The following is a 24,154-nucleotide window of genomic DNA, read 5'->3' as shown; positions in this document are numbered from 1 at the left end:
CAGGCAGGGGAGGGGAGGTAATGTATGATAAGGCAAAAAAGGTATGTTGGGACTACGCTGCGAGAGAGGAAGAGGAGGGGGTAGAGGAGCAGAGGTGGGAGGCCTAGGAGAGGGGCACCAGAACGGGAGTCAGCAAGACCCAGGTTTAAATCCCACTGTAGTCACTTTCTAGTTTTGTGATCCTGAGCAAATTATATAGCCTCTCTTGGCCTCAATTTCCTCATCTGTAAGAGAGAGAGACAGACAGACAGACAGAGACAGAGAGAGACAGGGACAGAGACAGAAAGACAGACAGAGAGAGACACAGAGAGAGAGAGAGGCAGAGGCACAGATTAGACCCAGAGGCCTCTAGGATCCTATGACCCTGTGGCTCTCCAGGGCTGTGTTCAAGAACAGAAGAGAGGCAGAAAGAAAGCCAGGCAATAATTAGGGAGAAACAAGGCAGCTCTGGTTTGCGCTTATGATATTGGGCTCCCTTTGGTCAAGGCACTGACCTGTCAGGAGGCCAGGAGGAGACAGGAGATTGAGCAGGGGTGATTGAAAGTGTTTTTCCTGGAGCTCCTGAGTTCGGAGGAAGACTACAGACTGGGTCGGGGAGAGCTCCAGTTGATAAGACAATAGCACATAACAACGGTAATAATACTTAGCATTGACATACTGCCTTAAAGTTTCCAAAGTGTTTACCAGTATTATCGCATTAGATCTTCACATCGACCCTAGGAGGTCAGATGCTGTTAGGGTCTCCCTTTACAGATGAGACAACTGAGGCAGTGAGAGGTTAAGTGACTTGTCCAGAGTCATACAGCTATTAAGGGTCAGAAGCTAAATTTGAATTCAGGATTTCCTGACTCCCAGTCCAACCCTCTGTCCTCTAGGTCATTTATTTTTCAATTTTATTGTGGTTTTTCTTAGGCTATGAATAGAATTTTATGCAGCTAACCATATTTACTTGGATGCTAGCTCGGCTGACTCTTTTCATGTTCTGTCTGTGTTTTCACATGACAGAGGTGCATGAAATTATAGTTGATCCGGGGAAGGGGCAGGGTTTTCCCCCGTGGGATTTTTCTAGTTATCTTCCCTGTGCTTGGCACAGCGCTTTGCACATAGCTAGCAGTTAGTAATTGCTTCCTTCATTCACTCACTCATTCACAAGATGGAGACCCCAAGTGTGTCGAACTGGATAAATTTGAGCCCACTTTTGATTAAGATCATGAGCACCTAAAGGATTCCAGTTGGTAAATAAATCTTCACTGACCACACCCGTTTAAGATATGAGGAGGACCTAAGGAAAAGAAGCCCCAGTTCCCTAGGGACCATGGAGAGTTTGGGACTTCCCAGGCTGGATCCCATAACCCAAGTAACCAGCAGAAGCACGAAACCTCCCAGCACCTGTTTTTATGGTGAATAGAACAGGTTGGGGGCAGCACTGCCACCTGGTGTTTAAACAAATATTTGTTAAAGCATCTACTTTTTGCATAGAGCTGTCCACAGCCACAGACTGTGAGAGTTTAGTGTAATGAGGAGAATAGCAACCCAAGTGCACAATAGGGCATAGACCATCACCTCCCTCCTGCTTTCAAGAAAAGAGCACCAGGTTTGGAATAAAAGGATCTGAGTTTGAATCTTAGCTCTACTGTTAACCAACTTTGGTCCATTCACATAATTCTCTTTGAGCCCGGTTCTTCATCTGTAAAATGAGAATGATAATAATATACCCACCTCACAGGACTGGTTGTGAGGAAAATAATACATTGGCTTGAACTACCATTATTGTTGTCATGGAGAGGCATCAGATGAAGAGACACCATAGACTAGAGACTGTCACAATAATCTAAGGACAAGGGGGTCAAAGCTAATGAAGTGCAAAGTAATATTATTCTCATTCTTCCTGCCTGTCAGTAGGGCGGCAAACTCTTTGAGCCGTCCCCAAGCCCACTTCTCTCCACCCTCTTCCAGGGTGACCTTGGCAACGCATCGATTCCCTGACATCACGAGTTACGATCCAGCCTGAATGAGTAGATGGAGTGTGAAGGACAGACACTACATTAGAGAATTCATTTGTGGGCTTCCTAAAAGCCTGTTCAGACACAGACCAGAGCATGCCAAGAGTTACCGAGTGCAGCTGGTGAGCTCTGTGCCCAGAGAGCCTTGTGTTGTGAAGGACAGATAATCAAAGAAACTGAACAAGACAGCCTTCCCTCAGAGATCACCTTCCAACCCCTCTGCATAGACTGTGTGTACAGTTGATTGCATATTATAGAATTTATACACAACTTTTGGAGAAGTGGTGAAGTAGAGAGAGCCTGGCTTGGGAGTCAGAACCTAGTTCACATCCTTCTTCTGACCCTTACTACCTATTTAGCCTTGGAAGATTCCATTCGTTTCTCTGTGCCTCAGTTTTCTCATCTACAAAATGAAAGGGTTATACTAGATCAATTCCAAGGTTCCTTTCAATTCTATATTAAGGATTCCACAAAACCATTTATTTCAAAAATGGAATCCACCTGTACCATAATTTAAACTATTCCTGTTGCTAGAGCTGAGAGACTATTGTATTTAATTGATCTATTTTCAAATCTTCTCTTTTATTCTACTTGCTGCTGACACAAGAGTGCTGTGCCTCCAAGCTTTCCCAGTTTCCAAACATGATGAAGAAAGAGGAGGAGGTTGGAATGGATAAGAGAAAAACCACTGACTCCAAGAGGAGTGAGAAACGGGAAGGTAAGGTCTCCTTTCAGCCCACAGGGAGCCCTGGGACACCTGCCTCCAGACAGAGCATCTCTGAGGAGACTCAGTGTTAGAAAGAAGAGCAGTGATTAGGAGCCAGGAGATCATGGCTGGGATTCCTTCTGTCCTGGTTATTAACTGTGCAGAGTGCTAGGGATACAAAGAAGGGGAAATGAAGCCCCTGGTCTTGGGACACTCATAGAACAAATAAAATTACATCTATCACAAAGGAAGACAATTGTACTGAAATAAAGATGTCATTTTTACCCATACATACCCAGAAACCTAAGTTAAATGTTAAGAACCCCTGTCCTAAGGAGAATTGGATGGAAGAAATGAGGGAGACAAGAGAATCGGATGTAGGAAAAAGCTAGAAAAGTAAGATAATCATTCTCCTGTCTTGGTAAATATTGAAGCAGTCAGTGGCATGGTAGGACGAACACTGGACCTGGAGTCAGGAAGACCTGAGTTCAAATTCTGCCTCCCCATAACACAAATGCCAAATGTACATTTACCTAAAAGACCATTTTACGGAGAACTCACACTAGGTAGGTGTTCACATGGAGGTCAGAAGAAGCTGTACAAGAACACTCTCCAAGTCTCTCTGTAGAACTTTAGTATCAGTTGTGAGACATTGCTAGTCATTGGCATAGAACTGCCCAGTATGGCATGCCTACATCAAAGAAGGCACTATGCTCTTTGAGCAAAGCAGAATTGCAGTAGCACAAAGGAAATGTGAGTTGTGCAAATTTAGAAACATCTCCATTCCAAATGTTCATATGGACCATTTGTGCCCAACCCGTGGTAGAGCCTTCTGAGCTCCTATTACTCTGATCAGGCATAGTCAGACATCCTGTACCTTGACCTTAATATTGTGGTGTCATTGTGTGTGATATACTCTTTGAGTATGAAGGACCAGTGACATAATAGTTGTGTAACCCTGGGCAAGTCGCTTCACCTCTGTCTGCCTCAGTTTCCTCAGCTGTAAAATAGGGATAAAAGGAGAAAACACTTATAAAGTGCTTTGAAAACCTCAAAGACCTGTATAAACATTTGCTATTGTTATTCATCATAGTTTTGTGGATAAAGCAAGGAGATACGTTTGCAAATCCTGATTCTGACACTTCCTGGCTGGGTGCTTATGGTTAGCCAGTTCTCTCTGATCTCCACTTTCTTAATCTCCAAAATGGAAATTACAGTCCCTGTAGTACCAACTGCTAGACGAGCATTTCAAGGATTAGGTGAAATAAATAAAGGATGGTGTAAATTTTGGAGTCCTCTAAAAATGTGAGTGATCAGCCTAGATTATTAACCCACACCCATTTGACAGATGAAGAGGCAGACATCTGGTTCCTTGGGGTCTCTGTCATCCATCCGTCGCTTTCCACTCTTACGCCCCCTACTCTGGTACAATCCCTCATCACACAATCACATCAGGATTGGAAAGGACTTCAGAGGTCCACTATGCACCCTGAGAACAATCTCTTCTCCAACAACCCCAAAAAGTGATCATCCAGGTACTGTCTGAGAACCACCAGTGAAGGGGAACTACCACCTTCCAAGGCAGCCTTTCCCACCTTGGGACAGTTCTGCTTATTAAGAGTCCATATCAGTCTGAAATCTGCCTCCCTGGAACATCCACCCACTGCTCCTGGTGACATCCTCTGCGGCCAGGCAGACATGTCTAGTCCCTCTGCGTTATAACTACTCTTCAAGTACTTGGATATTACTTGGGGCTCCCCTGCCTTCTGGGTCTTCTCCAGGCTAAACGTGTCTGGTTCCTTCAACCATTTCTCATATGTCATGAACTCAAGGTCCTTCACCACCTTTGTTAGCTCTGGCTCATCCCTTCCTAAAGTGTGAAACAAAAAGGCAAATTTAGTTTTGACATAAGGAACATGTTGCTGACAATTAAAGCTGGCCAAAAATAGAATAAACTGTCTTTGAGCATGGGGTGTTGATAGAGATGTGCTGATGCCTCGTGGCCACAGAGGCTGAATCAGCAGTTTGATTCTGACAGGGAGTGAGCTGATGGTCATGCAAGGCAGATTAACCACATTGGTCTGAATGCAGAGCACCCACAAAAGCAAGATCTTTGTCAAAAAGGGAAATAGACATAGAACAACCTAGATAGGGGAGAGGGTGGGAGAAGAATGAAAATGTTAAATCATGGACCATAGCACCTCCACAATGCTTCTGTGGGGCTGCCCCAAGGAGCCCCCAAGGGCTGCTCTCTCAATGCTTTGTTCTATTGGTTATTAAAGCAGCACCCGTCCTTCAGTCAATCTGCAAGCATTAATTAAGTGCACATTAGATACTAGACATACAAACACGATGAATGAAATGTGCCTCCTCTCAGATAGCTTATATTCCAAAACTGGGACTTCTACTTACTTCCTCCTCTTCTGCACCCCATCCTGCAGACTATCGCTCCATCTACATTGGGGTGCCGGTCCACAGCAACTACTGTAGAAAGGTACTCAAGAAGAGAGCCCCCTCTGGCCAGGAAAGAGCCAAGTACTTCAGGAGACCCTGTGGGCACCCCCCACTGCATGCAGACCCAGAGGAAACCAGGGCGGTCCCCCAAGACACCAGCACAGAGGACATCAGCAAAATCCGTAAGTCTGGGAATCAACCAAAGGGATGCATTCTGGAGAAGCATCCAGGTGGTGACTGGCTTTTACAAAAGGGGCAGTTACCATATTGATCTCCTCCCACATCTGGCTTGAACAAAACCAGAAGGTGGTCTAGAATGGGGCTCTAAGTAAGAGAATAGCAATGAAAAGATAACCCTTAATTATATAAATGAGTAAAACATATTCATTTGAAATGACAAATATTTACAGAGTAACAATATTTTGATATTGTCATATTTTGCAGAAGCACTCTATTACAGTAGACTGAGTGCTGGATGAGTAATATGGCATCCTGGGTTCAAATTCTGCCTTTAAATCTCACAAGTCGTATGACCCTGAGTCAATCACTTAATGTGTTATTCTGGCAACATCATAGGGCTTCTAAATTAATCAACAAACATTTATTAAGTACCTACTGAGTGTGGGGCACTGTTATGGGCACTAGGAACAAAAGGTACATCAAGTCAGTGCCTGCCCTCAAGGAGTTTATATTTTATCTGGAAAGCAACAGTAATAATATATACTTGGTAAATCCTAGGCAATTTGTTAGGGGGTAGGAGGCTGAGGTGAAGAAGAGAGCCTCCTAGCCATATGTCAAGGCAGAGTCGGAGGACATACTGTGCAGTGTATGAAAAACGGCAGGCAGGACAGTTTGGCCAATCAGTCCATCAGTGACTACTAATTAAACACCTACTCTATACTAGGTACTCTCTTGGGTGCTGAGGACACAGAAACAATGAAATAATCCCTTCTCTCAAGGGGAGTGATATATAATACATCTGGAAAGGTAGACTGAAGCACTATTGTGGAGAGGTTTAGATGACAGCAGAGGAGTTTGTGTTTGACCCTAGAGGTAATATGGTCAGGACTTTGCTCAAAGGGTATTAATATGGAAGCTGCCTGGAGGATGGATTGGAGAGGGAAGAAACTGAAAGCAGGTACACCAAACAAGAAGCAATTGTAATAGACCAGGTGAGAGATGATGGTGGTGACCAGGTGAGGTGAGAGAAGGAGAGCAGAGACTTGAGAGAGGAGAGGAGCTTGAGAAGTAGAATCAGGAAAGGTTAGCAACTGATGGGATATGGGGAGCAAGTGCAAGTGAGGGGTTAGGGTTGACCAGCAAGCTGTGAACCTGGGGGATGCAACAGATAATGATGTCCTCAACAGCAATGGGGAAATTCAGAAGAGGAAAGGATTCGAGAGGAAAGATATGGCGTTCTGTTTTGGATATGCCAAGGATGGGCTGTTTCTGGGATGTCTGGTACAAAATGTTCAATGGGGAGTTGGTGACACAAGGTGGAGGCTTGGCAGAGAGCCTGGCTCTGAATCTGTTAATGCCTTGGGAATCATCAGCAGATGAGGGACATAGAACCTGTGAGAGCAGATGAGGTGAGTTGCCAAGGGTGTGTAATCTACACTGACAAAGGGAGATCCCCCACAGTTTCAAGGGGGTAGGAATGGGGGTTGGAGGGACCTATATTTAGATCAATACAATATTTGGAGAATACACATAATGTCACAGCATCTCAGAGGCTGAAGGGACCTGAGAGGTCATCTCAGACCTGAAGAACATTTCTGACCATCTCCTTGAAAATCCCCAAGTGACAGGGAGCTCACTACTAGCTAAATCAGCCCATTATGCTTTTTGGACAGCTCAGATTCCTAGGGAATTCTCCTGACATCTAACCTATATCTGACTCTTGGATTTTCCAACCGTTGTCCCTATCCTTTTCTTCCAGAGCTAAACAAAATAAGTCTAAACCATCTTTCTCTAAAAAACAAATCTATACCATCTTTATGATGGTCCTTCAGGGACTTCAAAGATCAAACTCCCCTGAGTCTTGTCCAGACTAAACATGCCAGGAGACATGGATATGTCTGGGTCACCTGTGGATTCGGGGACTAGTGCTGACCCTGTGGCTTGGGATTATGATCTTTATTTCTTAAGTGACAAGAATGGGACATACATCAGGGACCTTTGTTAAGGTAGTCTTGGGACTCCTTCCCTTTAGAAGCCAGCTATGGGCATGGTCAGAACACATCTGAGTACCACCTTGTAGGAAGCCAGTGTGCAGGGTGGAGAGACTCCAGTGGAGACCAGGAAGGGCAGGAGACTATCAGTCCCAACACAGTGGTTCCCACTGAAGGAACCGGGGATGTCCAGACTGAAAAAGAAAAGACAGGGCAAGAGTTGCTAACCTTATTTCTGTCTGGAGCTCCTTTGGCAAATAAACCTTGTATTCTTAGAATAGTGTTTTTAAATGCATTAAGTGAAATGAATCAGATTGCTAAGAAAATCAAAAGTCAGTGAAAATAAAAATATAATTTTTTTTCCCATCCAAGTTCACAAACCCTCTGAAACCTATGTTGGAAGTATATGGACCCAAGTTAAGGGCTTCTGACATAGGGGAACATGATTGGTGTCCACAAATATATGAAAGACTCTCATGGACAACAAAAATGAAACTTGCTCTATCTGAGCCCAGAGATGGAATTCAGACTGCTAGGTAACACTTGTAAAGAGGCAGATTTCAGCTTAATATAAGGAAGGATTAGATTCATAGAGGAAAAATTGGAAGCAAACTCAAAGGTCATCTAGTGCAACCTTCTCATTTTTAGAGCCCTGGGGACTTGCCCAGGTTCAAGTCAAGTCAAGAAATCACTCAGTCAGTCAACAGTCAACAGGCATATATTAAGCACGATTTTCCAGGTCTTGTGCTAAGTGCTGGGGATACAAATAAATGGAAAAAAAAAATCTCCCCCCCAATTAAAACAAAAACAGTCCCTACTCTCAAGAAGCGCAGAGAATAATGGGGAAGACAATGCAAACAGCTCATCCCATTCACATTCAAAGTCATAATTTTTATTTGTGAATTTCCCTCTACCTTATTTTTACTATTTTCCTTCTCAGCTTCTCTTTTTACCCTATCTTCTCTCCTTACCTTGTATTCCTTATTTTACTCCTCTAAGAGTCTCTCCCTTATCTCCCTGCCCCAATATACCCTTCTAAAAGTCCCTCCCCATCTCCCCTCCCCACCCTCCTAAATCTTAATCTATTCACCCTTCTAAAAAGTCCCTCCCTGATCCTGTCCCCTAGTTTCCTCACCTCTCTACAAGTTCAGAAGACTTTTACACTCCTCTAGATATTCACATTGTTTCCTTTTCAACCCAGATGAGAGTAAGGTTCCAATATTACCAGCACCCATTGCCACCTGCTTCCTCTGTATTAGTTCTTCCTTTCACACCCCATTTTTATGAGATAATTTTTCCATATCCCCTCCAACATTTGTCACTTTTTTATCTTTTCTTACTCAATCTTGTTTTTTAGAATTACCTCATTATACACAAACCACCCTAATGATGCTCCTCCCCTTCCCTCCCCTCTCCTCTCCTCTCCACTCACCCAATTCACTCTGGAGCTCATAGATTGGACAACAGGTCCCCACCCTCCTAGCACAGAGTGAATGTAAATACTAAATAGCAACTGTTTCTCTTTTGCCCAGGAATTCTGAGGGTCTTCCCCCTCCCAGTTTAATATATATTTTTTTAATTAAAGGGTAACTACTTAAAGAGACCTATTCATTGAATGGGCATATCTCACGCAAAGTGAGAATCTGATAAGACCTTAGCCTAAAATGGCCAGGGTCTCCCATTGATTGCGTTCTGGACCATCTCCAGTCATCCTGATGAATATCTGGTCACTGGACCCAGATGGCTCAGGAGGAGAAAGTGAGGCTGGTGACTGTGCACAGCCCTCCCTCCCTCAAATCAAAGTCAACTGCAAGTCCTGACATCATCTTGATGTCATGGTCCTCTTCAAGAACAAAGGACAAACACAACAATGATGACAGTTTTAAGGATACTAGTAACATTTTCATATATGTAATAAGTAAATAGTTTGACCTTAATGAGTGCTTTATAATTAGTCTTTAGTGTTTTCCTTACATTTCTTCTGAATCTTTTATATTGAATTTTCTATTGAGTTCTGGTCTTTTTGTTACAAATACCTGAATCAAATATTCATTTTTTTTTTCATTTTTCATTCAGGATTATACTCAATCTGGCTAAATCTTAGCCTGGCTAAAATGATAAAAGGGGAGAGTGCCAAATGTTGGAAGGGATGAGGAAAAGTTGGGACATTAATTTATTGTTGGTGGAATTATGAACCGGCCCAACCATTTTGGAGAACGATCTGGAATTATACCCAAAGAATTATTAAACTGTTTATAATATATATTGTGATATATATTTACAATACATACAATAAAAATAATACATATTACATATAACATATAAAAATATAATAAAAACTATCTTTGACCCAGCAATACCACTATTAGGTTTATTTCCAAAGATGATTAGGGAAAAGGAAAAGAACCTGTATGCACTAAAATGCTTATAGCAGCTCTCTTTGTGGTGAAAAAGAACTAGAAATTGCACAAATGCCCATCAATTGGGGAATGGCTGAACAAATTGTGGTATGTGATTGTGATGGAATACTGCTATACTATAAGAAATGATGAGCTCAGTGATCTTAGAAAAACATGGAAAGACTTGCACAAAATAATGAAGAGTGAAATGAGTACAACCAGGAAAACACTGTATACAGTAACAGCAATATTGTTTTAAAAACAAGTTTTAGTAAAAAAGTAATTTTTGCTATTATAAATACCCAAATTAACTATAAAGGACATGTGAAGAAAGATATTATCTACATCCAAAGAAAGAACTGATAAATAGAAGTATGTATAGAATAATTTTACATATGGCAGCCATCTTGGGGCAGGGAGAGGGGAAAGAGGGGGGAAGAGAAGAAAAAAAGAAATTTACATGATTGTTATATATTTAAAAGAAATAGCAAGTTGTACATAAATAGCTTTGCAGTTTTGTGTTCAGTCATCTTGTTTTATGATATGTTATGGAAATGCATGTTTTATTCCATTAATTAAAAATAAAATAAATTGTTTTAAAAAAGAATGCAAACAGCTATGCACAAGTCAAATATTGATAAGATACATCAACAAAATGATGACAGCAGAACTAAGGTTCGTATAGAGAGTGTCAGAGGCAGCATCTGAACCCACAGCATTCCAGAGTTAGAGTTAGAAGGGAACTTCTTGACATCAATCTCAACCCCCTCCTTTCAGAGTTAAGGAAACTGATGCCCAGAGAAACAGAAGGACTTGTCTAAGGTCACTGAGCTAGCAAATATCTGTGGCAGGATTTGAACTCAGGTCATCCTGACTTGAAACCCAGCACACTATGCTCTATGTATGCCATGCTGCCTCTCTTGCAACTAGAGCTGTCCAGAAGTTTAATGGGACAGAGGAGTGTGTGTGTCAGTGGAGGTCCTCAAGTCGAGGCTGGATGATCTCTTGCTAGGGAAGTTTGTCAGGGATGGGAAGGAAAGAATCAGAGAACCTCTAGTGGTTCCTCTGACGCTAACTCTGTGGACTCTGCCATCTTGGAGCTTTCTTACATTACACTTTTACAGTATGGAATTCTGATGATTTCAGGAATCTGATTCCATCCACAATGCATCCCAACCTCATAATAATGGATCCAGTGATATTTCTGCCCTTGAGATGCCCCTGTGGTATAACCCCATGTCACCCCCATGGGGTGTAGGAAGAGCTTAATGGGTGCTTGTTGACTTGGTCACTTGACTGGAATTGACCTCTATAGGCAGAGTTGACCAAGAACAAAAACACCAACAGAAATTTAAACATGGCAGTGTCCTTGGATCACAGTAGAAGGGATGGACCAGACCATTCCCATGACCTCCGTCTCCAGTCTCCCTCATCCACACACAGGTTAAGGTTAAGGTCATTACCTTAATGTTGAGATTCCTACTCATAGGCAAAGGAGGAAGCTCTGGGGGATGTGGTCATCTGGGAGTCTTGCCCTCTGTTTCATGTTCATTGTGAGCATCCTGGGGGAATTCTTGTGTAGTGAGGAATGCTGAGCATGGAGGACACTAGAGCAGTGACGGCTGGGGCACAAGTCAACGACAGTAGCATCCTCCACAGACGTTCTGAGCCCTCTCTTCTTAGGCATGTCTGCATTTGAGGTCACGGACCTGACAATGCGTATTTTCTTGTTGTTGTCACTAAGCCATAACCCCTGCCCCTGTTCTCACAAGGCCCACGCCAGCGGGCACAAAGTCAGTAATTCTGTATACACTGGTCTCTGATGGTTTGGGTTTGCGAAAGTCCTTCTGGGCAGGCACGGGGTTGATGTGAGTAATTGGGGCTGGTCTCAAGCCCAGTTCAGGAGACTAGGACCATAAAGTTGACCTCGTTTTCGTAAATACACGTAATACAGCATGATGCGATTGGTGGGAATTCCAGGGCAGAGCGCCACTCCCGAGGAAAGCAAAGCACCTCAGACTGGAGGGGTCTGCTAGCTTGGAATCACATGGGGCATGTGGACCTTGAGAGGATTATGTCTCTCTCTCTCTTTCTCTCTCTCTCTCTCTCTCTCTCTCTCTCTCTCTCTCTCTCTCTCTCTCTCTCTCTCTCTCTCACACACACACACACACACACACACACACACACACACACACACACACACACACTCACAAGAACAGTCCTGTTGGAGCCTCCCCACTCCCCTCGGCCCTACCCTACACTCCCAGCAGTACTTTCCTGCTGAGCAGGGGCTGCTCTCTTATGTACTGGGGAATTCTCAAGCTGAAGTGTGGACTGTGGAGCCCCTGGAATCTGCTCATCAGGCTGGGGGACTGAAGGAGCTTTGGAGGAACATTAGGGGCCACGGAACACACCCACTAGCCTGGTGAGATCCGGAAGATTTTTCTCCCCTTCTGTCAGGCCAGTCCTAAGGAAGTTGGTGTACACTGGGAACACATGAGGGAGAAAATGCAGACTACAGGTAAGAATTTATTTTTTCACAGGCTACTGGTTTTCTGGTCTAGACGTTGGTTCTCAGATAAATAGGAGGGGGAGGGGAATGTCTGGGATTGAAGTGAAAAAGTTCAACAGTTTGCATTATGCTCGGTTACTGTACCCTTTATGGGATTATTTTAAACAAAAATAAAGGGAATTTGAACTTTGCCATTCCCACGTGTATGACTGGCCCTTCCTTCTATCAGTTCTGTCTTGTCTGATCTAAATGGATTTTCCTTGTGGAAAATGATATCTTTCTAAGCAAACTGTCATTTTTCCTTTTCCCTGAATTGTCCCTTTAGCTCTGGCCCTTTTTTGAAACTAAGAAAAAAGGCATGTTTAAACAGTTAAGCAAGCTATACAAAGGAGAATTCTTTAAGTTGATGAGGCATCAAGGCTGGGACAGCAAATTCGGGTCAGAGGGCCTAGACGTGAATCTCACCTGCTAACTGTATGACCTTAAACATGTCATGTCCAGGGCCTTGATCTCTCCTCTTATAAAATGACAAGATTGGTTTGATGGCCTCTGAGATTCCTTCCAGCTCTCTGGGTCCTATGATCTCATGTGGGTATTAATTTTATCATTCTCTATAATAATAATAATACCTTACAGAGCTTCATTGTTGTGACCTAAGGGGATAGCCATCCCCTTACTAGAGGATGTCTCTGGACTGTAGTTATTGCATGATCTGTAGGACAGGAGTCTTTCTCAGTACAGCAAATCAGTGTCCTGTAGGCAAGAACAGTAATGGTGCTCACCAGGCTGAATGGTTGTGCCTGATCAGGTCAACACTAGTTCCTAAATGTCTCTGGACAGCTCCTTCTCATTCTTACTGAAGTTCTGAGTTTCCAGTTCCTGGAGACTGATTGGGAGGGCAAGAGATGAATTGGTTTCCACTCTAAGAATTCCCAGGAAAACTAACAGTCCTGGAACCTGTCTACCTTAAACTCTTGGGGAAATGCTAGAGTGTCTCATTAAAGAAATAGTCGGTGAATCTCTAGAGGTGGAAGAGATGATTACAGAGAGCCAGTCTGGTTTTGTCAAAAAAAATGTTACATCAGACTCATCTCATTTCCTTTTTGGACAGGGTTACAAAATGAAGCAACCAGGAGAATGTTGTGGGGATGGTTTGCTTAGGTTTTAGCCAAAGCTTTGACAAAATTGGACTCTTCTTGTGGGGAAGATGTAGAATTGACAAAAATACTTTTGAGAACTTCCAAAGTGACTGGTTGACTAGACCCAAAAAGTAGCTGTCAGTGGTTCAATATCAACACAATAGGAGATCTCTAGTGGAGGATAGTTATGATCAGTGCTTGACTCTGTACTGTTTAGAATTTTTGTTAGTGCTTCAGATAAATACATAAACTACATGCTCATTAAATTTTCAGGTGACATCTGGGAGGAATAGCTTGGATTCTAATTCCTCTCTAGTATCTAGAAAAATGAGACCATTGAATATGCCAAAGCAAATTTCATTGCTCAGTTCATGCATGGAGGCCTTGACTGAATCTCAAGAGCTTCCTGGAAAGAGAATGCATTCTCAGGTTAAGGGTCCTGGCCATTAGGAATGAGACTGAATTGGAGAAAATTCTCAAAACTGCTGACTGGGTCCACTACAAACTTGTGATAGTCTCAGCTGGGTCCTCACCATGGCAAAATAATCCTCGGATCTCCCTAATCAAGTCACAATATCACTCACAAGAGGTTCTCCAAATCTTTTCATCTCTCCTCAGTCCAATTATACCTTCTCTCAGCTGAGAACCTGACTTCATATTTCACTGGAAAAATTGGGACCATTGGATGAGAACTCCCTCTTCTCCAGCAGGTTGTTCCATGTCATCCCCTCTCTTCCACTAATTGCCAATCTCTCACTTCTGCTGTCTACAAATGCCTCCATCTTTAAAAACCTTCACTCGATCTGCCCAGCCTCTCTAGCTCTTGTCCCATCTCTCCTCTTTTGTGTCTAAACCCCTTGAGAAGCCTGCCTACCCTAGGCACCCCCACTTCCTTTCCTCCCCCTCTGTTCTTATCTCTCTCCAGTCTAACTTCCTTCCTCATCATTTGATTGAACCCACTGTTTCCAAAGTGACCAGTGATCCCTTAACTGACCAGTGCAATGTCCCTTTTCCAGTCCTCCTCTAGAGCCTATTGAGCATGCTCTTCTTGATACCCTCTTCTCCTGAGGTTTTTAGAGATGTTACTCTCCCTGTCTCTTCTCCTACCTGTCTGACTCGCCTGCTGCTTGGTCCCTGCCCTAAGTCTTTCCCAACTGCTGTCCAAACTACACTCAGCTGTTCAGTCGATCTATCTCCAGGTGGGCAGAGATGATCCAGCCCATGTGACAAGGTCAGCCAAGACAGCATCCCGGGCCACTGGTGCCTCCAGAGCATGGTTCTGTTCTCTCAGCTGTGCAGGACCTTGACAGGAATGTGCTCTGGTCCTCCCTTTCCTCCAGTGTGACCATGGGCAAGTCACTTCATCTCTGAGGGCCTGTTTCTTTATCTGCATGAGTTGAGACAGGAGGGTTGGCTTCCAATGATCTCTGAAGATCTTCCAGCTATAACTCAATGATCGCTAATGAATTATTCCTAATGGCGTCTATAAAGGTCTAAAATGCCCTGAGGATGGGCTTTCTACCTTCTTACCTCTCTCTCCAATTAAAGAGTTAAAATGTTAGAGAACTAGTATCAACTCCAATGGAGCTGTAAAAAGTTGAGCAAGCATTTATTATACACCAACCACATGCCATCACTGCACTAAGGTTGATGAGACAGAGATTCCTGCCCCCTCCCCCAAAAAAAAGCCAGTCTGCTCTCAAAGAAGATGAAGGGGATAATGAGCATTTACATGGCACCTACTATGTGCTAAGCACTTCATAAATACTATCTAATTTGATCCTCACAACAACCCTGCCAGTTAAGTGGTCACAGCCTAATGAGAGAGTCAACATACCAAAAACTATGTACAGACAAGATACAGAAGAAATTGGAGATAATGCCAGAGGGAAGCCAATAGTAGCATGAAGGATTGGGAAAGACTTCTTGTAAAAGGTGGAATTTAGCAGGAATGAGGAGGAGAAGTAACATTACAGACATGAGGGTGGCCAGTGAGAAACCCTAAATCAAGAGATGAAGTGTCTTGTTTAAGGACCAGCCAGAAGACCAGTGTCACTGTCACAGAGTAGGAGGGGACCCAATGATGCAGGTCGATTTTACATTTGATCCTGGAGGTGATAGGGAGCCCCAGGGGGTTATTGGGTTCAGTAGTTGGGGAATTTTTTTTGAGATTGCTAAATTTTTCCAAACACTAAAGAGGGGCTGGAATCTAAGGTCAGAGAGAAACATGGGTCAGACTCAAAGAATCTTTCCCTTTCTAGGGCTGAGTAGTATGGGAGATGACAGTCTATCTGCCATTTCTACCACTTCCCACACCTCAAAATATTAAGAGGCTGTAAGTCTTTCTCTTCAGTTGACCCAGGCAATGTGGGTCCAGCAGTTAAGGTCTCTTTGTTAGATGAGTTGTTCCAGTTGGAACAGCACAGGACATGAAGGGGATATGTGAAGCAAGTGGTCCCTTCAATACAAATTTTCTCATTTGTAAAATGGGGCTAATAATAACTCCTATCTCCCAAGGTTGTGAGGATCAAATGAGTTAGTTTGTGCAAAGCACTTTGCAAACCGAAAAGTATTGTTTAAATCCAAACTCTTTACCATACCTGGAATGCCCCCCTGCCTCACCCTACCTTCTGGATTTCACAGAAGTCACTTCAAAGCCTACCTTCTGCAGGATACCCTTCCCAATCCCCTTCCTGTTAGCACCTTCTTTCTGGGAATTATGTCCAGGTGCTCCTGTATGTAGCTTATGTGTATGGACTTTTGTGAATTTGCCTCCCCTGTAAGACGGAGGGTTTCTTGAGGCCGGAGGCTGTCGTTGTCTTTCTTAATATCCGTATATCTTAGCACATTGTCTGGTACATAGTAGGTCCTTCATAAGTGTTTGCTGACTCGACTTCTCAAACCTAGAGAAAGAAGGACTTAGGAGTTCACATGAGTATCTGGAGGTACTTGGAAGAGCTATCTTGGAAAAAGAAGTAACAATAGCATATATATGGTGCTTTAAGTTACATATATTCCCTTCCTGTGAAGTAGGTGCTGAACTTTATCCACATTTTACTAGACGCAGATAGTTCCAAGAAGAAAATGAGATTGGTATCACAACCTTCTCTCACTTAAATCCAGTTCACTTACAAGTCATGGCATCACCTTGTCAAGGGTCCTCTTTGATGGTGAAGGACAAACAGAGAAGGAAACTGATGCTGAGCAGCTTAAGTCACTTGCCCAGGGTTCACACAGCTGGTAAGTGGCTGAGACAGGATTTGAACGCAGGTCTATTCTGATGTCAAGTCCATTACTCTAACCACAAAACCACCTAGCTACTGTGATAGCTAACATTTATAGAGTGCTTTAAGGTTTACAAAGCACTAGACCTGGGTTATCTTACCTGATCCTTACAACAACTTTGTGAAGCTGGTGCTATTTTTTTACTATTTTCTCCATTTTACACATGGGGAAACTGAGGCTGAGAAAGGTTAAGTGACTTGCCCAGGATTACACAGCTAGTGAGAGTTAGAAGTGACATTTAAATTCAGGTCTGCCTTTGGAAAAGGAATTAAACTTGTTCTGCTTAGCCACTGCTTAGGGCAGAACCAGGAGCAGAGTTGTGGGAAATGTTGCTTTAGAGGTAGGGGAAGGAAAAGCTTCCTATCAGTGAGTGAGCTTCACATGTGGAATGGCCTCTGCCTCAAGCAGTGCCAGGTCCATCTTGTCCCTAAAGTCTTTAAACTGGTTGGGGATGCTAAAGTAAAAATTTCTATTCAGGAATGGATCAGAGACCTTGGAAATCTTCTCCAGTGATTATCACAGTGCCTGGCACATAGTAGGCACTTAATGAATGCTTATTCCCTTTCCTTTCTCTTCCAATCTGAAACTGTGTGATCTTACATTTTAAGAATTCCCATTGTCAGGGGCAACTAGATGGTACAGTGATAGAGCACCGACCTTGGAGTCGGAGGACTTGAGTTCAAATCCGGCCTCAGGCACTTGACACACTAACTGTGTGACCTTGGGCAAGTCACTTAACCCCAGCTGCCTTCCCCCCTCCATTTACAATTTCCTGAGCAAGTAAATGTACTAACAAGGAACAAGACGCGTTGAAAAGTCCCAAAAGTGGGGGGAGGAGGCCAGAACATTGTCCATGAATGCATGAGCCTGGAGTAGCAGGTACCCCACTGATTTAAATTCAGACCACACTGTCCCCTCCATCCCCACTCCCAGACCACCCCCACCCATAGGAGGTTCAAAAAATCAGAGTTAAAACAGAATCACAGAGTCTCAGATTTAGGAAGGACCTTAGCCCTGATTCTACAGGTGAAGAAACCAAGGTGAAATGACTTGCCCAAAGTCACTCAGAGAAATGATTATCAAGAACCTACGATTTGGGGAGATTCAGAGTTTCCCCTTTTCTATAGTCCCTGAAGAACATGGCTGTTAATGAGATTGAATTAATTCTTCTCAATCTTGGTCAGACCCCCACCCAGGCTTACACAAAATTGAATCTCAGCCTGTTCTACTCAGGTTTCAGAGAGGATAAATTCTGATTAGATTATCCAAGACTGGGGCACATTTAGAAGTAAATAAATAAACTTTGTTGTATATTAAGGAGAAGAGCAAGTTAAATGTGGTAGATTGGCAGTTTCATGTGCAATCATTTTTTATTGCACCATGTTATGGAAATGCCTGTTTTGTTCCCTGAATTGGAAAGAAATTTTTAAAAAATGACATAATCCAAGTTCGTTAGAATAGGTCCAGCCCCTCATGGTAATATTCATTCTCTCATTCCTTGTTAACCAACCAGAGTTGATTGATACCCTCTGGAGTATCCACTTTTCCAAGACCATATAAACCTTGAGGCCACAGTCACAATGGTCTTGGACATTCCAGAGTGACACTTGTGTCTATTAAGATTATTATTTATAAAATGACCCCCAGAAATTATGTCTCTCAAAGTTTTTTAAATGTCATATCACACAAGTAGATCATCAGTAGTATGATGAGAACCCAGGTCCTCTGACTGAAGAGTGATGAACCACACGGTTAAGGGGCAGCCTCCATTGGACCAATATGGTCAGTGTTTCTGTGTCTGCTTTTTCCTCTTTTTGGCAGGGAGAAAGGGGTTGGTGAGCTTCTCTCTCCTCATTGCTGAGCAGCTAAGAGTCTCAGATTTCAAACATTTGAGTAAACAGACTCCTTAGGGCTTTCAGAGTGGGGAGAAGGAACTTGAATGATGACTGTATATATAGGTGAAGGAGCCCTGGGCTTGGGTAAGATGTCCTGCGTTCAGATTTATATGCAAACTTGTTCACTGTGTGACTACCATGTGGAAACTACTTTGCTTCTCTGACCTGCAGTTTCCTCTTCCATAAAATGGGTATTATAATACCAAAGCAATGTTGTGTGGACCATGTTCTATAATTATCCAGTGTTAGATTTCCTTTTTTGAAAGGATTTCTGTGAGTTCATGGGTACAAAGAGATCCCAGTATGGAAACTTCCTTTGTTAATGCCCATCAGCCCCTGCTATGCTGCTTAAGAGCCTTAGAGGTTGACCAGGGCACTGAGAAGTTGAGTAATTTCCTCAGGATCCTGGAGCCAGTATTTGTTAAAGGCAGGATTTGAACCCAGAGCTTTAGGTTATACTGTGGCTAGTAAGTTAAGGACTAATTAGGTTACTAAACTGCCCAGGTGTTCTTATCAGTGATGACTATACTCTGTTTTGACAAGCATTCCTGAAACATATGCCATGTTCAAGGCACGTTGCTGTGGCTTGAAGACACAAACTGCAAAATAAACTGGCCCCTGACTGCAGGGAGCCAGAAATGCAAATTATCCTGGGGGTCTTGAAATGCCAGACTCCAGATATTTACATTTTATTCTAGAAGTAAAAGGGAGCCACTATAGATTTTAAGCAGGGGGGTGATATGGTAAGACCCCCAATTTAAAATTATTTTTGACAATTTTGTGAAGAGAGAACTGGAAAAAGGAGAGGCTAAAGGCTAGGAGAACAATGAAGAAGGCATTGTAGTAGCCCAAGGGAGCCCTGCTAAGGGTCTGGACTGCGGTGGCTGCATGAGGAGAGAGAAGACACCTTGAGAGAGATGGAGTGAGAGTGACCCCGACGTGGCTATTGACTAGATGTGGGGAATGAGTAGTGAACACTCTCAAGATTAAAAAGCTGAGTAGCATCCTTTACAGGAATGGGCAAGCTTAGAGGAGTGTGGCAGATTTGGGGGGATAAAGAGTAAGTTTTGTATTAGGGCATGTTAACGCTGAGGTACCTTCAGGGCATCCAGAGGGAAGCAATCAAAGGGTAGTGGGTGATGTTGAAGGGGAACTCAGGAGACAGATCAGGACTGGAAGTGTAAATCTGGGAGTTATCCCCAGAGAGATGACCATTGAACCATGGCAGTTGTTGAGATGGCCAAGAGATCGTAAGCAGAAAGAGAAAAGAACCTTGGGCAAGACCAAGGGGAATACCCTCATTTGGCGTTGGAAGTTGTATGATGAATTAGTGAAAACAGATGGAGCAGTCAGGCAGTAACCAGTCAGCTATTTCAGTAAAGTTCCATTTTAAATAAAAATTGCACATTTTCAGATTCTGTTCAGGTCTTTCCTTCCCCACTCCCCCACCCCCACTCTCCTCAAAAACAAAAACAACACTCTTCTCTTTTTCCTGCTATAATCTTATATCTTTTGTTCCCTTTGATGACAAGCAACTAGGAAAAAAATAACCATGGAATGGTTGTCGTTAAGAGCGCCTTCTTGGGCAAAACAAATTCCTAGTTACTGCCTCTCTAGACACCATAGAGTTGCTTTCTCAATGTGAGCCTCAGAACAGTGAGCATCTATTAACCAAGGCATTTCTCATAATGTGGATTAACTTCTGACATGCTAAGAGCATGTCAAACTAGCAGTTCATTAAAACAAACAGTCCTAGGGCGGGGAGTCTGGGTTGTGATAAGCAAGAACCCTTTTTTGAATGGCCCTAGAGACTGGGTGTTTGCCAACATAGTTACTAGCCCAGGAGGCATGGAAAGGGAGAGGTTCTTGGGCTGGAAGCACTAGCATCATCAATATTCCCTACTCTGATCCACATAACTCTTTGACAAATGGACAAAGATTGACCAACATTTTACCCATAATATTTATGAAAGATAAGTAGTAAAAGAATTAGTATCCCCATTTTACAAAGAAAGAAACTGAGTTTCAGAGAGTAATGATAATAAATAGCATTTATGGATCTCTTTTAAGGTTTACAAAGTACGTATATTATCTCATTTGCTTCTCACAACAGCCCAGTGGGATAGAATGTATTATTTTCCCCATTTCGTAGATGAAGAAACTGAGACTGAGAGAGGTTAAGAAGATTAGAAATCTGAGGCAGGATTTGAACTCACGTCACTCTACCACCTAACTGCTGCTAGAAGCAATTTGTCTGAGAGGCATAAAACTAGGAAGTTTCAGAAATGGGATTCGAACCCTGGTCTCCTGATGATTGGACTCCAAGGGTAATATTCTCTCTCTTCCACAGCACCCTAGGTAGAAGTGATAGAAGATGAATAATTTAGAATGGGGATAGAAACAGCAGGTGTTTTTCTAATGAGAGGTAGGCAGCCTTCCTGCTAGGTAAGCCACTCCCAGCCACCTCAGCTGGCCATTCACCAACCTCTTCTAATTATAGAGATTCAGTTGGTCCAGCTAAAATCAGAATGTCTCCTCATCTCATGGCCGAGCAGAGCAGGTAATTTTTTTAAATCTATATTCACTCTCAACACATTCAGTGAATCTGTAATTAGGCATTACTCTATGTAACTATTTGGTGAATCTGCAACTAAGTGTTCTGAATGCCTAGACGGCAAAAGTAGTGGGTCAAACAATATATTTTAAGCACACAAGAAGCATGAGTACATTGGATAGACAGCTGGACAGGACCACAGAATCTAAAATGGCAGAGACAGCAGGGACCTTACAAAATAAACTCCAGAATTCCAGAGCTGGAAACAGCCTTACAAATATGAAATGTCAGAGCTGGGGAGAACCTGAGAACAGAGACCATTAGAACATAAAATGTTAGAGCAGGAGGAGATCACAAAGATCAGCTCATTCCACCTTCTCCTCATACAGAATGCTCACACACACACACACACACACACACACACACACCTGAAGAGAAATTACTTGTCCAATGTTGTATTGTCATAAAGAGAAGATCTGGGATCCAAAACCTGGTCCTTGGATGCAAGCACCAAGCCACATGGCCTCTCCAAAACTCAAGAACAAAGAAATCTATACTCTAAACACATCATAGCCAAATTCTTCCCCCAAGGGCTGAGAGGAACAAGAATATTTATGTCCTGTCCCTCTGAAGGAGACATTGACTTTCCAAGCCACCATTCAGCACCACTTGGTTGGTCTGCCACTCTGATCTACTCTGGATCTATCGTCCACTCAAGTTTCTGAACTTCCGAGCCTGCTATCACCCATCTTGCCAGCTCAGAAATCGTAGAATCAACCCATTTCAGTGTGGGAATGGAGCTCAGAATTTGCCCCATCTCTGTAAAAAGAACTCTTTCCAAAACACACCCACCAAGTGGCGATCTAACTTTCACTCATGAACTCTAGGGCCATCACCATCCTGTCTGCCTCCTCTGGACACTCTCCAGCTTGTCATTGCCCTTCTCAAACCATGATATCCCATGAAGTCTGATGAGGGCAGAGGACTATGGGATTTTATGTTGATTTCTATTCAATTTCTTCCCATTCAATTCAGCCCAATATTGACCTATCAAGATCCTTTTGGATACTAACTGTTGTCCAGTACATTAGAGTTTCCTCCCAGTTTCGTGTTTTTGTCAGCTGTGAGGAGCATACAATCTATACCATTAACTAAGTCATTGATTAAAACAGAAATAGCACAGTGTCCAGTTCAGATGCCCTGGGTACTCTTCTGGCGTTCACCATCCAATGGATAGAACCATTAACAATCATTCTTTAAGTTCAGTTATTTGACCATTCCAAGCCCATTATTTCTTAACCATCTATCAAATATATTGTTGTCCAGTCTGTGTTTCTCCATCTTCTCCACAAGAATATGAGGTATTTAGTCAAATGCTCTGCTAAAATATAGTTAAACTCTGTCTACAGCTTTCTTCTGTCAAAAAGGAATCAGAGAGTGTCACTCAACCTGTTCTCAATGAAAGTAGGCTGGTTCTTTGGGATCATGGCTTCCCTTTCTAGGTGGTTACTGACCATCCCTTCAATTATATACTCTAGAATGTGCCAGCACACAGTCAAGCTCACTGGTCCATTGTGTGCATGTCCTTAAACTCTCTGGCCTCCCTTTCCTCATTGGTAAACTGAGGGGGGTAGATTCCATGATCTCTAATGTCCCTTCTAGCTCTGTGGTCCTATAGTTTTATAAACATTCCTTTTCCATGCTCTGGCTTTGATCTTCTACAAGTGATGTGTTTAATTTTTTTGTTTCCTTTAAATTAAATTGGTTGATGTGTCCACATGAGTCTCTTTGGACAGCTCCTCAAGAGCTATGGTAGCTAATATTCCCATCCAAGTACTAACCAGACCTAATCCTGCTTAGCCTCTTCTGGGATCATACAAGATGAGGCTTGTTTAGGGGAGTATAGTCACGGACTTGAAAAAAAAAATCAAAGAACAATAACTGGAAATAATGTAACGCTTTTAAGGTTTGCATAGCACCTTGCATGTATTATTTTTTCTCTTGACATTTTTGAGTAGGTACAAAAGCAAGCCCATAGCATATGGAGAGGGGAATTATCACTTGAGGATCAGGTGACAGTGAAGTGGTTATTTCACCTGGAAAAGAGAAGGCTTAGAGGGGACATCTTCACCTATTTGAAGGACTGCCATATGGAAGAAGGATCATATTTGTTTGGCCCCTGAGGGTAGACCTAAGCGCAGTAGAAACAAGGCAGCAAAGGGTAGATTTAGCCTGAAATCAAGAAAAACTTCCCAACAAAGAGAACTTTCCAGGACTGATATGGGCTGACTCCAGATGAGATCTGGGTTCCCCTCCTTAGAGGCTGTAAAGCAGAAGCTGGAAGACCACTTGCTCATTTTCCTCATCTGTAAAATAGTACTGCTCTCCCAGGAGTCTCGAGAGGGTCAAATCAGACAAGGTACAAAACATTGATTATGGGGTTGGTGGAGAGATTCTCACTTGGGATGACTTCTAAAGTCCTTGCCCACTCAGGGATTGGGGTTCTGTGAAATACTGGGTAAATTGACTGCGTCCTCTGTGACATCAGACAGTTGATTGAGTTCTGCAGATTCTAAGGGGGTGCTGCTTATGCTATGAAGCTTCCTATGTAGCCGCCATATTGCCTAGCATCTGGGGCTACCTTCTAAATCAGCCATGAGGAGCGAACTTGGATGCTTGTTCTAGACATGTTGTGTTGGAGCTTAGATGATCGTATGGGCCTACAGAACCACTCACTCCAGCACAAGCTGGGTGCATCACTAGCATCTAGGACATAGCTCACCCTGGCCACCATCTCTAGTCTCACTTCACTTCTCTCAAGCCACTCTGGAAGACCCGAGATCAAACATTCCTTCTGCTACTTACTATCTGTGGGCCCTTGGGCAACTTGCCCTCCTAGGGTCTCAGTTTCCTTCTCTGTAAAATGAAGAGGATGAATTTCCTTCCTGCTCTAACACCCCATGATCCTCTTTCTGAGCTTCGGGTTCCTCCAGGCTCCACAGTCACCAAGCTGACAATCTCTCTTTGTGGTTGGTT

At 43.1% G+C, this 24,154-nt stretch overlaps 1 protein-coding gene across 5 annotated transcripts in view; it reads left to right on the top strand.

Moving 5' to 3' along the window:
• SLC4A5 (solute carrier family 4 member 5) overlaps positions 1-24,154 on the top strand; it is a 119,555-nt gene that overhangs the window by 7,227 nt on the left and 88,174 nt on the right. For 4 of the 5 annotated variants that reach the window (XM_072641584.1, XM_072641362.1, XM_072641285.1 and 1 more), the window contains 2 exons: positions 2,611-2,721; positions 5,151-5,345. In XM_072641584.1, the coding sequence (XP_072497685.1) occupies positions 2,646-2,721; positions 5,151-5,345 (271 nt within the window). In that variant the 5' untranslated portion in view covers positions 2,611-2,645. Of the gene's footprint in view, positions 1-2,610; positions 2,722-5,150; positions 5,346-11,635; positions 12,255-24,154 lie in introns of those variants that run through there. The other variant, XM_072641503.1, reaches the window with a different exon arrangement.

Source organism: Notamacropus eugenii, chromosome 1 (genome assembly GCF_028372415.1).
Source record: "Notamacropus eugenii isolate mMacEug1 chromosome 1, mMacEug1.pri_v2, whole genome shotgun sequence".
Lineage (NCBI taxonomy): Eukaryota > Metazoa > Chordata > Mammalia > Diprotodontia > Macropodidae > Notamacropus > Notamacropus eugenii.
The sequence above is the reverse complement of the archived record's forward strand: the minus strand, read 5'-3'. Positions and strand labels throughout refer to the sequence as shown.